General features: G+C 40.3%; 1 protein-coding gene across 2 annotated transcripts in view; it reads right to left on the reverse strand.

Annotated features, from left to right (window-relative positions):
• Positions 1-14001, reverse strand: part of lars2 (leucyl-tRNA synthetase 2, mitochondrial) — a 50519-nt gene that overhangs the window by 7395 nt on the left and 29123 nt on the right. For both annotated transcript variants that reach the window (XM_038285470.1, XM_038285471.1), the window contains 9 exons: positions 13183-13342; positions 12857-12961; positions 12452-12567; positions 11888-12171; positions 6500-6598; positions 3061-3198; positions 2876-2979; positions 1251-1430; positions 964-1133 (listed from right to left, as the gene is read on the reverse strand). In XM_038285470.1, coding sequence (XP_038141398.1) covers positions 964-1133; positions 1251-1430; positions 2876-2979; positions 3061-3198; positions 6500-6598; positions 11888-12171; positions 12452-12567; positions 12857-12961; positions 13183-13342 — 1356 coding nt within the window. The remainder of the gene's footprint in view (positions 1-963; positions 1134-1250; positions 1431-2875; positions 2980-3060; positions 3199-6499; positions 6599-11887; positions 12172-12451; positions 12568-12856; positions 12962-13182; positions 13343-14001) is intronic.

The following is a 14001-nucleotide window of genomic DNA, read 5'->3' on the forward strand; positions in this document are numbered from 1 at the left end:
TTAAAACCGATGCGAGGGGGGGGGGGGTCCAACCTGGCAGCCAAAGGGGAGCTATTTATAAAGTGTGAAAGGAGACACAGTGGATTTAAAATCAATTTCCATCCTCTTCGGCTGCAGCTCTGTTCTCCTGGGGTTTCAGGTTGCGTCAGATTCATCAGCACATGACCAGGAAGCGTGTAATGAGTGATATATTACTGACGTGCAACTTTATATACTTTGTAACTAACAAGCTGGCCTACGGCTTTGGGTGTGAGGTAAAGGGCTGTAAAATGCTTTTTAAGCATGTAGACCAGCTTAGATTGCTCGTTTTAAAAAGCTGTACCATCTTACTCTGCCAAATCTAGACTAGATGATCTCCCACTACATACAATTTCTTAAATACAGTTCATGAGCTGTTATTCTTGGATTATGTGTGCAAAAAATAACTAGAAGGCTTTAATATTTAAGAGTGAAGTGTTTAAAGCATCTAGAGGCATTAAAATCGCTTATTTTTAGTATGTTGGAGTATTCTCTGTTGTAACTCAAAAATTAAAGTGATCAGTGAAATTGGGCAAAAGATAAAAGCACTTATTTTCTAAAGAAATTGTCATTTATATTTGAAGTAATGAAATAAGGACTGAAGTCTGTAATATGCAAAAATTTCATGATCACCAAAATCAATTTTCCCTCCTTTTCCACAATTTCCAGAAACCCTGCAATGTATTACAGATACAGAGAAAATCTCCTTTCACTAGAAATTAAAAACTTTTGTAAGAAAATCAGAAGGAGAAGTACATTTCCCAGAAGACAAACATAATTATACTAATATGAGATGCCAAAAAGGAGCTCATCCCTGCCCTCTGCTGGTAAGAGCTCCATCATTTTTGTTGTGAAGTTGTTGAGTTGATTTTCAAAACACAACCAAATCTTTGTTATCTTTTATGATGGATCATAAGAACTTAACTAAAGCTACAGAACACCCACCTCTTGAACTGCATAGTTCTTGTTTTCCCAGATCTTCCTGACCTCTGCCAGCTCTTTCTTTTTCAGCAGGGAGGGGTTTGGGACGTCACCGAGCTGTCGAGCTCCTCTCAGCTTCGTCACAAGCTGCCAAAGTCGAGACTGCCAGCGCAAAACACCTGGGAGTGCATCCGCTGGAGAAGGGAAATGCAGACATGAGGATGTTTCCACTTTCCACTACATTCTAACCTGACTCTTTTTCTAGATAAATAAATGCATCTGTGTTCTTCTGTAGTAACATCCAGGCTCACTTTTGACATTCCAGAGGATGTCTTGTTCAGGCGGTGCAGCGTAAAGGATGTAGAGACGAACGGTGTCCACACCGTACTGCTGCACAACCTCCTGAGGGTCCAGCCCATTGTGTTTGGACTTGCTCATCTTCTCAAAGGTCACTTCCACACTGCCACCGCTCAGAGCCACAGGCTCCTTCCCTGGACAGCAAGACCTAATGTTTCATGAACTCATTTTTTAAAGGCAACAACATCAAACTTGTCATGTTAACACATTAAATATTAGAATTTCATTCACCTTGTAAACATTGTGTTTAGCAAATTTGGTAAAGAGAAGTAAAAACTACAGTACCTTGCAAAAGTAATCATGTCACTTGAATTAAACATTTTCTCATGTTACAACCAGAAAACTAAACTGCATTTAAAAATGAACTTAACTCTAACAGGGGGGAACAAAAATAATGGTTTTCAAATGTTAAAAGAAAAAATGTGTTTGTTTGTATCATGCCCCTTACTTTTGATACCCCTTTATATAAATCCTGCTGCTCTGTGAAGGCCTAGGGGTTTGTTGTTCTTTACAGAGAATCAACCTCATGAGGACCAGGTAACACAGAAGCATTAATCAAAGCAAAATAAAATAGACTCATGGTATCTCTGGAGGAGCTGCAGAGATTCAAAGCTCAGATGAGAAGAAGTTATTAAAAGAATTAGCTCATTCAAAAATAGAATCCACAATTAGATGAGTGGCAAAGAGGTAATGATTAAAGGGAGGTGCAGGGATAGAACTAGGGCTGACACATAAATTTTGATTAATCGTTTATTGAAATAACCATCAACTAATTTAATAACCGATTAATCGTTAACTGGAGTGTGGAGACTTAAAAATGTGAATTTAGCTGATAGAGTGACCCACCTTGAGGAGCAGTCATACCAAAATTTTATTCATTCTCATCTGTCAATATGCTTTATCCAGAACTCCTCAACTGGAAAAGTTTTAGCTTGACCTAGTTTAATTTTGCAAAAAAATCTTCTTTGAGGAACCTTTTGCTATCTGAATATTAATCGATTAATTTAAAAACATAATCCATAGATTAGTTTATTTGGCAAAATAATCGTTAGTTTCAGCCCTAGATAGAACCTGTTAGCAGTCTGCCAGACGCATTGTAAGCAAATGGCAAACATTTGGAGGAAGGTGTTCTGGTCAAATGAAAGCAGTAATGGAGCAGTTTAGATCAAAGCATATCTATGTGCTAGAATGTCCTAGTTAAAGTCCAGAGAGAAAATGAACAAATGTACAAAAAAATAGATCTGAAATCCATGTATTTTTCCATTAGCTACACATTAATACACCACTTTATGTTTAGTTCTAAAGATATTCTCAATATCTCTAACTAACATGGAATCAGTGGTTGAAAAGCAACAAAATATGAAGGTTAAAGTGTATAAACCCCTTTGCAAGGCACTGTATGATTAGACCAGGGACCTCTAGTAATCCAAGATTGGAATAAAATTAGACTACTGAAATTATTAAGATTTCTACTGTGTTAATTAAGGATTACCAGGCATTAATGCAGTATAAGAAAAATAAAATCTATCAAAAACAATCACCCTCACCCATCTGTTGAAAGTGATGTACCGGTGTTTACCTTGGAAATCTATTTCCTCTCTCTTCAAATACTGCCCGCTGTCTGCCAGTTTAAATGTCTGACCTTTGATCAGACCCTGTACCAAAAGTTTCCAAAACGGCTCCCTGCAGAGCAGAAAGTTCATAAGCTGATGTGCAAATTAAATATGCATGTATGCCAGGAGCAGATAAGCCAATGCAGCCCACCTGTGAGCCACAAGACCTTGGTCTTTGCAGAAATGGCAGAGAAAGCGGGCGTAGTACAGGTGCATAACGGCGTGCTCCTTCCCACCGATGTATACGTCAACAGGAAGCCAGTGATCGGCGAGGTGACGCCTAAAAGGCCTGCAGAGGGAAGCTACAATTAATCAGCTGGAAAATCTGAAACCTCAAACCACAACATTGATCAAGAGGAGTTCTAAATAACTTACAAAGACAGACAACTTTGTTTGTACTCTTAGACCCTAAAAAATCTCATTCTAATTTCTCCTGAAAAACATTTAAGTTAAAAGGAATATTCCAATATAAACATGCATTCCTTAAAAGTACATTATAGCGGTTTAAAAGTCGAATATTTATTTGCTTTTCCAAGATGCCAAAGACACTTAAGTCTTGTTCAGTACATAATCATGTTTTTAGCCGCCTATTAGTATTGGTACCTGGTGCCTTCAGACTATCAATCAGCCATAAGGCCTATTTAGAAGGATGGAGCCTGTTACTGGTTGACCAGAGGATGTGTGATATCTAAGGTAAAGGCTGAAGAACACCCTCTAAGAAGCTTCATGTTAAAGTGAAAACAGCTCTGGCCAACCTCCCAGCATGCTAACAGGAGAGAAAACAGTTGATTGATTGTATGGATGGCAGCGAAAAAACAACCAAGTAGTGATTTCAATCTTATTAAACTCCAGAGTCAATGGAAACCACTTTCTGATAGCCTCATCCATTGCATTATGAACTATAATGGGCTTTGTGTAAAAAGACCCAGGAGAGCCCATTAACAGGACAAACAGCAAAAAAGGAAAAGAGCTGAAGCCTTGGCCCTGTTTGGCACTGACAGGAAGTGGGCAGCTGTCAGTGACCATGAACACATCTGTACACCAAAGTATTCAAAGAGTCAAACATGACGCCATGTTTCCAACAGCTGAAGCTCAAAACAGTCAAAAAATAAAACCAGGACTTTGAGAGACGGGCAGCTAATCGTCAGTAAGCAGCAGAATCATTCAAACTGACAATAGAGTGAATCTGATGCTTAGATGCTTAGAACATTTATTTTATTAAAAATAAATGTTCTCATTAAATCGGAGTAGGAAGGTTGACATGTTTTGTTCCTACTATGTATTTATTGGTGAGCTTCAGCCCCAGTCGTACTCAGCTGCTCCTGCAGAGGGCAGGCTGATTCTGACAGACATAATCCTGATACCTCCTCTTCACTCTCCCTGAGAAAGAGATGTGAAGATGTTAACACTTAAGTAAAACTGTGTGCTTGGATGTCGACAGGATGGCTGCATGTGGTTGGCCTGGGTCCTGAGATAATCAGCAGTAATGGCGCTCTTTAAGGCAAGCTGATATCTCACAGTGTCTTTTTTTAACACCAGTCATTTGTCTCCTTCACACCTCTCTGACTCTCACCTTCACTCTATGGCTGATGAGGTCTCTCCAGATGAGGAAAAAACAAAAAAAACCCAACAAAATGTGAAACAATTTAGCTCAGGCATCAGGCAAAGGAGGCATGGTATGCAGCCACACACAGAATGCCACATAAGCTACAAATCTCATCTGTTTCCTCAAACTTTGAACATCTATTATTTCTTTTCATCTTATTTCCTCTCTGTGTGAAAGGCTCAGCAGGCTGACTGAAATGCACAAATAGTGTAATTGCTTTTTCTGTTATGCCATAATCTGTCCGGCTCTCTAAAGCAAAGAAGAGAGCAGTCCGTTTCATCGCAAAGCAGCTTTGCTGTGAGGTCAGGGCGCTGGGAAATTAATCTCTTTTGTTAAGCTGCGGGTATCGCCACCATCCCAGCAGGTGACGGAAATGGCACCATAATCACTGTAGGAAGAGAGAGAAACTTTAACTGTGTGTGCATAAACATGGGCAGTGTTAGATAATTTAGAGTGGAAAACCTGAAAGGAAGTTTGAAAAATGCTAATTAAATTGGATTCAGATATTGACCAAATTCACATTCAGGCTGCCTACACAATTGTCAGGTCAGAATTTTATACTTTGACCTAATAAAAATTCTGAGTCATTAAAATAACTTTCCAATGAGTTCATTTGTGTAATTTTATTTATTTGGTAGTATTAAATTACTTTGGCTATAAATTAGCTGCACACATTTAGTTAACCTTTGTACTTTTACTTCTCTTAAACACCTAAAACAATAGAGGACAAACAGATGGACCTTCAAAGCCACACTTTGGCTCCTTCCAAATTCGTTAAATCGGTTAGGACACTTCAATTCAATGTAGTTTATTTCCATAGCGCCAATTAACAACACCTGTCATCTCAAGGCACTTTACAATTTAACCAGATCACACAGTCAAATTGATTTAAAGTTTCTATCTAGGGAAAACCAGTTGATTGCATCAACTCATTAACTTAAAGGCAATCCCTCACTCTAAGCATGCTTGTAGCGACAGTGGAGAGGAAAAACTCCCAGAAACCTCCAGCAGAACCAGCTCAGTGTGAGCGGCCATCTGCCGAGGCCGACCGGGACACCTAAGCCAAAGAGGAAGCTCTTCCGTGATTCCCTCAGAAAAATGCTATCTGAATAGTCCTAACTGTAAGGAAGCATCTAGGAAAAGGAAGCGGTATGCTTCCTGACGTTAGTTCAGTCACCATAGAGAATTTGCAACCGATGATACCTCTAAGCGGCATGCTTGCCAAATCCCGCACTCTGCACATTGTCAGCGCATAAAACAATCTGCGCAGTGCATAAAATCAAATCCAACATAAACTGTAGATCCATAACAATCTGAACCAAAACATTTATTACTGTTTCATTTTGAATCTGCGTATTGAATAATGATGCCAGAAACAAAAATTCAAGATATGTAGAAGCTCTGGAGTCTGATTCTATTTGTACAATAAGAAAACATTTTAACCTGTAACTGGTCATCGTCCTCTGAGAAGCCAAGCTTTTTTTAAACTAGTATAGAACAACAAACTACGTTTTCTCAAGCTTCTTATATTATATTACTAACTTGTATAAACTTACAATCTGTTGCCATTTTTAGCTGAAAAAGCTCTGTATGTCTAACGAACAGATTTTTCAGTGGTATGATCTCTCTTTTAACCAACCCGTCTCCTAACTTAAACATCAAAGTAGCTGCCGGTTAATATTCACTGAGTGCTGCTGTGTGTCTCTCGTCCAACCACGTAGCTACTTTGTACGCAGTGAAATGCGACCGCAAAGCAGATATCTCAAAGTGACAGATCCTATGATGTTAACCTGAGATGCGGGACATAGGAGCAGCGATAGAGAGGAAAAAAAGCACTGACTCAAAACCCTCTGAACAACGATAACTGCACCCAACTCTGTTACCTTTGTGTTTTTAAACAGAGATTATGTACAAATTCAAACAGAATACTGCAAATATAATCTCATGCATAGTCTTTTGTTAGAGGCATAGAAGTAACACCAACCTGTCTGTGTTATGAGGGTCTGTATATCTGAAGTAATACCAGGCAGAGTCCACAAATGTGTCCATGGTGTCAGTCTCCCGCCTGGCTGGACCCTTACATCTGACAGGAGAGAAAAAACATAGAGAGTTGGCAGAAGCGGGACCACAGTTAATATTAGCCAAACAAATCAGAGCAAATGAATGAGCATGTTTCTGTGTTCAGACAAATGTGCTTGTTTGAGGGTCTAAAACTGACTCCATCTGGCTGAAAGGGTCATGTCTCTGCAGAGCAGCATGGCTGAAGTCTGACTGGCACCACAGCTCTGTTCCTGTTCCCTATTAACAGGCTGTGCTAACAAGACAGGCCGCGTCTCCAATGGGGTGTTTGATTTGGAAATGCCACTCAGTGGTCCCTTTTCATCCAAGCCAAACAGTTCTTTGGATGCAAAATGCTAATCTGCCAACTTTGAAAGTATAGGAAAGGACGCAGACAAAGACATTCAGAGATAAGTACCTTCGGAGGATGTTTTTCTTCTTAGGAAATAAAACATTTCACGGAACAGTGAGTGTCTAGCTTTTAGTTTCTAATGAGTCTCAGCTGATTTAAAATCAGAGTCCCTGAAAGGTAAACAACAACAAAAACCTGTTCAGGTCTTCTTTACCAAAAAGAGAGGAACGGCTGGTGCAGCTTCTGTGTCACTGTCTGTCGAACATTTCCTGTCTCTAAACTTTTAAATCATATATTAACAACCAGACACACCAAGAGACAAAAACACCTCGACCACCTACTACACCAGTCTATAATAAGGCTGTAATGATGAGGTAAGAGCTGGTGGTTGCTAGGCAACAAGGCTAAGGTGTAGCAAGGTTAATGTTTAGAAACCAGGTGTTGTTTTATAGGATGAAAGCTAAGCAGCCTAACAAAGAATCAGTCATCAATAAAGTCTCATTAAGTAGAAGAAATTATATGAAAGTATGCATGAGAAAGTATCTTGTATAAACTCTTCTTATTTGAAGGTCAGCTGATTGCTGGAATGCAGATAAAGTGCAAAAGTAGTAAATAGTGTTTTCATTTTTCACATTTTGTCTTATTAAACCCACAAACTTCAGCACAAGTATAGCATAATTTGCTAAGTATAAAACCTCGATACTCATATATAACATACAGTGGAATCAAATGTCTGTACTATCCAGCTAGGATGACAGGATTGTTGGTACTCTGGAGGAGCTGCAAAGATTCACACTTCATGTGGAAGAAACTTCTTCCACAAATTTAGCTTCAATGAAAACAAGGGAACAAAACCTATTATTAATAAAAAAATATATATATATATATAAAAAAGGAATGCTGTACCTGAAAACAGCTTCCCATAGTGAAAGAAAGTAGCAGCAGAATCATGATCAGAGGATGATCTCTGTCAGTAAGGACAGGGAAACTGCTCAGTTTAAAGAAAGATAGATGGAGCCAGATGCTGAATAATAAAAAAAGAACTAAAACAACTGGACTTCAATTTTATTAACATTTATCGTTCATCAGAAGGTGAGGGAGAAGTTTCAGGTTTTCATGCTGTTTGGGATGTGATATACATACATTCACATGTAGATCAGAATCACAGGGTGCTGTTAGCCCTGCTGGCCCACAGAGAGACATCTGTTTCACATTCAACAAGGTGTGAATTGGTTTGAAACCGATCAGGCATAAGGCTCAATGCAGAAAACATGTTTTTGAACGTTTAAGCCTGAGGCACCACTCTCTGTGTAGAACTCTGTTTTTCTCATTTAATGTAATTGGCTTCCTTTACTCCTCTAACAAACTATATTCTTAGTCCTAAATATAAACACGACTGTGTAATTTCTCTGTCATCTGGGTCATGGCAACCACTAAACAGGCTTACATAGACATAAACATGTTACCATGTCGAGTAAAGGGTCAATGATACTTTGTCAAATCTGACTGACTCTTGCAGAGAGACAAATGGTAAATTTGTCTCTGCAGATGTGCAAAGCTGGTGGAGAGGTACTCAAGTAGACCGAGGTTGAAACTGCAGCAAAAGCTGCTCCTCCAAGGTACTGACTTAGTGATATTGCAAAACACATTTTACAGATCACCGTTTCTAAAAATAATTATAAGCTAATATGCTTACGTTTATCACATAACATTGCATTAAATATATTGCAGCATTTTGCATTCTGTCTGCAGAGAGCAGTTATGAGCCATGAAAGGAGCACAACAGCAAAACTAGATTAACTAAATCTGTCACTGTAAGTGTGAGAGTGCCTTTAGAGTACGAGTCAGAGTGAAGCCAAAAGGCTCTCAAACAGATGCAGAAAGGAAGGCAGCTGCCCGCTCTATAAAAGTCCTCTTCCCAAAGAAAACAAAGCTCCATCTGTTGTGTGTCTGTGAGTCTGCCTACCCAATGTGTTGGAGCTCTGCAAACCAGGTGGTCTCTCTGTTTACCTGTGGATCTATAAAGCTCCAACACACACACACAAACAGCCCCCCGCTCTCCTAATCAGGCGAAAGCTGAAGCAGGGTTCAGTTGGCAGGCTAATTTACAGATCTGCGGAGGGTCGGAGACGAGACGAGCGCTCAGGAAATGACTTCCTCAAGGACAGATAAAACCGTTTTTTTCACCAGCCTTTCTCGTCTCTGCTCCACTCAAACTTTAATTGGACATGGTCCACAAGTGAAGGGAACGAATTTCTACAGACACTTTACAACTGAGGGCGAGATGGGTAGAGGGGAGATAACGGCGTCTTCGGCGATTATTACCATCAATCGTAGCTGATGGGGAGCAATTCTAACGACTTTTGAGTAAACACATCTGATGCCATCTGCGACTGAGTAGGCCTTTGTTTTAATCAACATGGAGCCCTGATGGTGATTAGTTGTATTCAGAGAGGAATTCCCATGTCAGCGAGGGACTCCGGAGGCGCCAGAGGAGTAGTGGTTGTGCATTTCCAAACACATCCACCGAGTCACTGAGAGGAAAACCAGCATCTATGTGTGTGTGTGTGTGAGATCGCAGCTGTGTGCAGCAGATTCATGCATTTACTCTGTTTGGTGTCTCCTTAGAAGCACAGCTGGCTTATGTAACCTCCGACATCATCTCATGTGGCCCCTGCCGTACATGCCACTCATTGCATAAGCCAGTCTGAACAAAAAGTGTTAATCGCACAATTTAGAGGCTCTCTGTGAGCGCCCCGTGTTCTTGTAAAGCCGCTTGACAGCAGGTTCGTTTTGTCGGAGCCGGTCTCTTGAGGAAACACAGGAAATGTTGAGCAGAGACAGCCATCAGAGCGGGTTCACACATAATTTAATTCTGACTCACAGCACTCTGCATAATTTCCCCGATCACTCATCTTGTTGTAAAAAAACAAAAAAAAACAAATAAGACAGGCTCCTATAAACAAAATCAAGCATCCAAATGGTGCTTCTGTGTGTTAATGTTTGCAGTACTTTGGGATCGAATCAAGATATAATAATTTAGTCAAAACCTCTTTAGGAGGATGATCTACAGCTAAACAAAGACGTTGAGAGACAACGGGAGTAAAGAGGCATCAGATAGCTCTATAAATGGAGTAGAAAAGATAATCCACCTGTAAATGACTGAATCTGAAGTGTATTAGTTTCATGGTACCTAGTTTTCTGCAGTAACTTCAGACATATTTACATCCCCTTAACGTTTTCCAAAACTTTAATATTTTATTAATTAAAATTATCAGCAGTGAATAACCTACAGAACTCTACAGTCCAAAAACTCTGGAATATTTGATGGAGAAGCAAGTAAAGCAAGCTGAAGGAGGGCACATCTTGTGGATCTGTTTTTCATTTCATCTAATCAATACAAAGAATAATAGATTAAGACATACTCTAACATCAACTTTTGAATTATAGTAAAGATTGATTACAAATTTTGATAATGGGGCAATGGTTGGCTTGGTTTTAATATCTGATATTTTATTAATTTATTTTTTGTATGTATATCATAAACATGTAATTTACTGAAACATAATATTTTGAAATAATCTATGTTTCTTTACTATTTTTATTCTCACAGAAAAAGATCTTTAAGCTATAGCCATTGTTAAGACCAAATGTGGCTTTTTGAGTCACCAGTCACTAAGGTCACACCTTGCCCATTTAGACAGTGTATGTCCGACGTCCCAGAATCTTCTAAAAGGCTGGCATTCGCTGAACTTTCTATGTATTTTTTCAATTTTGGGCGTATACATAGCATATTCATAACGAGTCCAGAACTTATGTCCATTGACAGCCTAACTTAACAGTATAACATAACACACAGCAGCATCAGTTAAAGCTGCCCCCCCTCAGGAGCAGCGCTGCTCCTGAGGGGGGCAGCGATGCGCCCGGTCTGCATAAAAAGATGTCTTTGATCATGGTGTTAACCTCGCCTCTATTTACCATCCGCCAAAAAAAGGAACATATAAAAAGGAAAAAACAAAGAAGGTTTGAAGTTGGTGCAGATTCTGAGTCATGTCTGCTAGGAAGATTGTTGGTCGTGGCCTTGGGCGTGAATGCTTGGAGGACCCATCACACTCACCTTCTTACTCACCCCATGATGGGGATGAAGTCTGGATGAGAACCGACAGTGTCCTCCTGTCAACCCCCTTTCACACCTAAAAATGCTGCCAATACGCCATTATACAGTAGCTCTAAGTTAGAAACACATTCAGCAATTGTCTGGAACACGTCAAATAATAAGTTAATAAAATAGAAAATAAGTTCTTGATAAGTTACGCATAGGTTATGCACAAGTTACTCATAGATTTTGGATAAGCTAGATGCCATGGCTTATGAGTAACTTACACTTAACGTATGTCAACGATCACGAATGGCATACGCTGGCATACGTCGACGTACTTGATGTACTATGCTTGTATGCATGTTTCATAACTTATACAAAACCTACCCATAACATATCCAAAGTAAGGCAGCCTTTTTGCCAGATTTTCCATAGGCATACGCTGTCTAAATCGTCAAGGTGTGACAGGGGCTTCAGCTCCAATAAAGGGGGTTCCATTGTTCCTCTAATGCTGATGCTTTTTAACAGCTCACATGAAATACAGCGTGCCATACTTGCATATCAAACATCTCACCATGCACAGTCACCTGCATCCCTACCCTTGTGCCAGTTCTCTATCTCAATCAGTGGAATAGTGGGAAAAAAATTTAAACATAAGCAACTGTGAGCCTGAAGCCAAGTGCATCATATTTTAGACACCAATGTGGCTTGTTTACAAACATTGAAACTGTAGTATATAAGAGTGACAACCATTAGGGGTGCTGATGAGAACAAAGGATGGAAAATACCAGATCTTCAGATGTAATGTAGAGTTGTCTCATTAAAATGTAATAAATCTGTGTTTAGAAAGTGAGTTTTCCCACCTGGGACACTTGCAGTTGACCCAATCATGAACAGCTCCCAAAGGCGACGCCCCCTTCCCTGTGAGAGATGCCGCTTTTGGTAGAGTAACTGGTAACTCCTCCTCTGGGACGGCAACAGCACCACAGGATTCACAATGCACCACTGGGATGGGTGTTCCCCAGTAACGCTGTCTGGATATCAGCCAGTCCCTGAGCTTGGAGCTGGTGAGATGGCCTCCAACCCCCAGCTCTCTGGCCTTCTGGGTGATGGAGTGAAACGCCTGCTCCCTGGTGAGGTCTGAGAACTACACGCAGATCACAACAACAGAAATGTTATTGTTGTAAATACTATAGTAAGATGAACTAAAGCAGGGATGGGAAACTCCAGTCCTCAAGAGTTGGTGTCCTGACAATTTTAGATATATCCCTGCTCCGACACACTTGAATCAAACAATCCAATGATTGCCAGGTCTCAGAAAACTGAGGATGTAATCAGACTTAGGGGTATATTCCCAAGGTCAGGGTATAACCCTGCAAAATTAGAACATTCCTTGTGACTTGATCCTCATCATCTTTTCTGCTCACCTCCTGAGAATTCATCAGAGTTTCTGTTCCATCTTTGTGGGTTTTTAGCACTGTGGTCCAAGTCAGATTAAGTGCTCTGGCCACAGACTTGTCTTCCTCACTGCTATCTGGGATACCTGTGACACAGGAAGCAGCATTGAAACAATTTAGAGGAATAAATCTGCACATATTTATATAAGTTAGAACAAAATAAACAAACATAACTGATTCTAGGAGGACAAATGGGAAGCCATCCCTGTGGAAATGACACACATGTTGGTGATGTAGCTAATTATCCCTTAGGTTTTACCTCAACTTTAATACAAATATCATCTGGGGTTTCATCTCAAAGCTATGAACAAATATATACAGTAATCCAGGCTTTTTCGAAAGCTTAATAACAGCCTGTTCTACATGTAAACTCACCTATGACAGTGTCCAGATAGTCATCGAACGCCTCCTTGCGAGAGATCACCACAGGAACCTCGTGGCCAGTGAATAGGTTATGAGCAGTGACCTGTGTGAGTGAGTCTGGATAATAAAAATAGGAAGGAGTTAGAGAGGCACTTCCTGCTTCAAATAGAAACTTAACACATCAGGCCACTAGCCTGCATGGACATATGTTCCAAATAAATATTTATTATGACAAAAACGAAACCCAGATAAACACAACAGATGTGGAAACTGCAAGATATTTTTTTAATGTAGTGCAGGAGCAGGAATGATTGGTGTGAGACTAAAAAGAAGTTCACCTCGCCCTGGCTGGAATGCTCGCTGTAGGGCCGAGCGGACTGAGCTGCTTCCATGCAGCAGCCTGTGGGAGGGCAGGATGGCCAGGTAAGCTGCTCCGTACACCATCTCTGGGGAGGAGCTGTAAGCTGACAGGGTCTCACCTGTCTCTTTGCCGTCGACCTGCAAAGCAGAGGGAGACCATTGCTGAAAATATAAAAACCAGTCACTGCTTGGATAGAAAATGAGATTCTCTTGTCACGCTGGCATGATGGAATATGAGAGTTGTTTTTTTTTACATGTAAAAAGCTTTCAGGGCTGAAACTAAGTCAGGCATCATATTCAGGTTCATGTGCAACCTAAAGGAGCCTGGTGACAGCAGTGGCAGGGCATTTATAAAATGTGGTCAGAACGCTCTGGCACTGATTGATTGTAAGGTATATTAAGAAGCAGAATGCATGTAGTTATGCTGTTATGTCAACAAAGGCCTAGCTCTTACTTAACCAGTTAAAAAGAAAGGGGGGGAGATCTCCACAATCACCACCCCAAAACACCATGCCATAATAAGACCTATTGCAAGTGGTGATCAATGTGGGCTCCCTGAGGGATAGAGCTGTGAAGATCACATCCTCAATGTTTGATTCCACACATCATCAATCAAATCTGTTCAGAGAAAGGGACTTGGAGCAAAGCTTTCCATTGAGAAGGTGTTTGCCTACCAAAGTTTTATATTAGCCGCTCATCGTAACTACAGAAAATATTGTAAACAGCAGGCTCAAAGAACAAAATACACAAATCATTTCTGGCTGTTCTATGTTTCAATGACGAAATTGTGGATTCTG

This window comes from Cyprinodon tularosa, unplaced genomic scaffold, assembly GCF_016077235.1.
Source record: "Cyprinodon tularosa strain WSP-4 unplaced genomic scaffold, ASM1607723v1 ctg210, whole genome shotgun sequence".
NCBI lineage: Eukaryota > Metazoa > Chordata > Actinopteri > Cyprinodontiformes > Cyprinodontidae > Cyprinodon > Cyprinodon tularosa.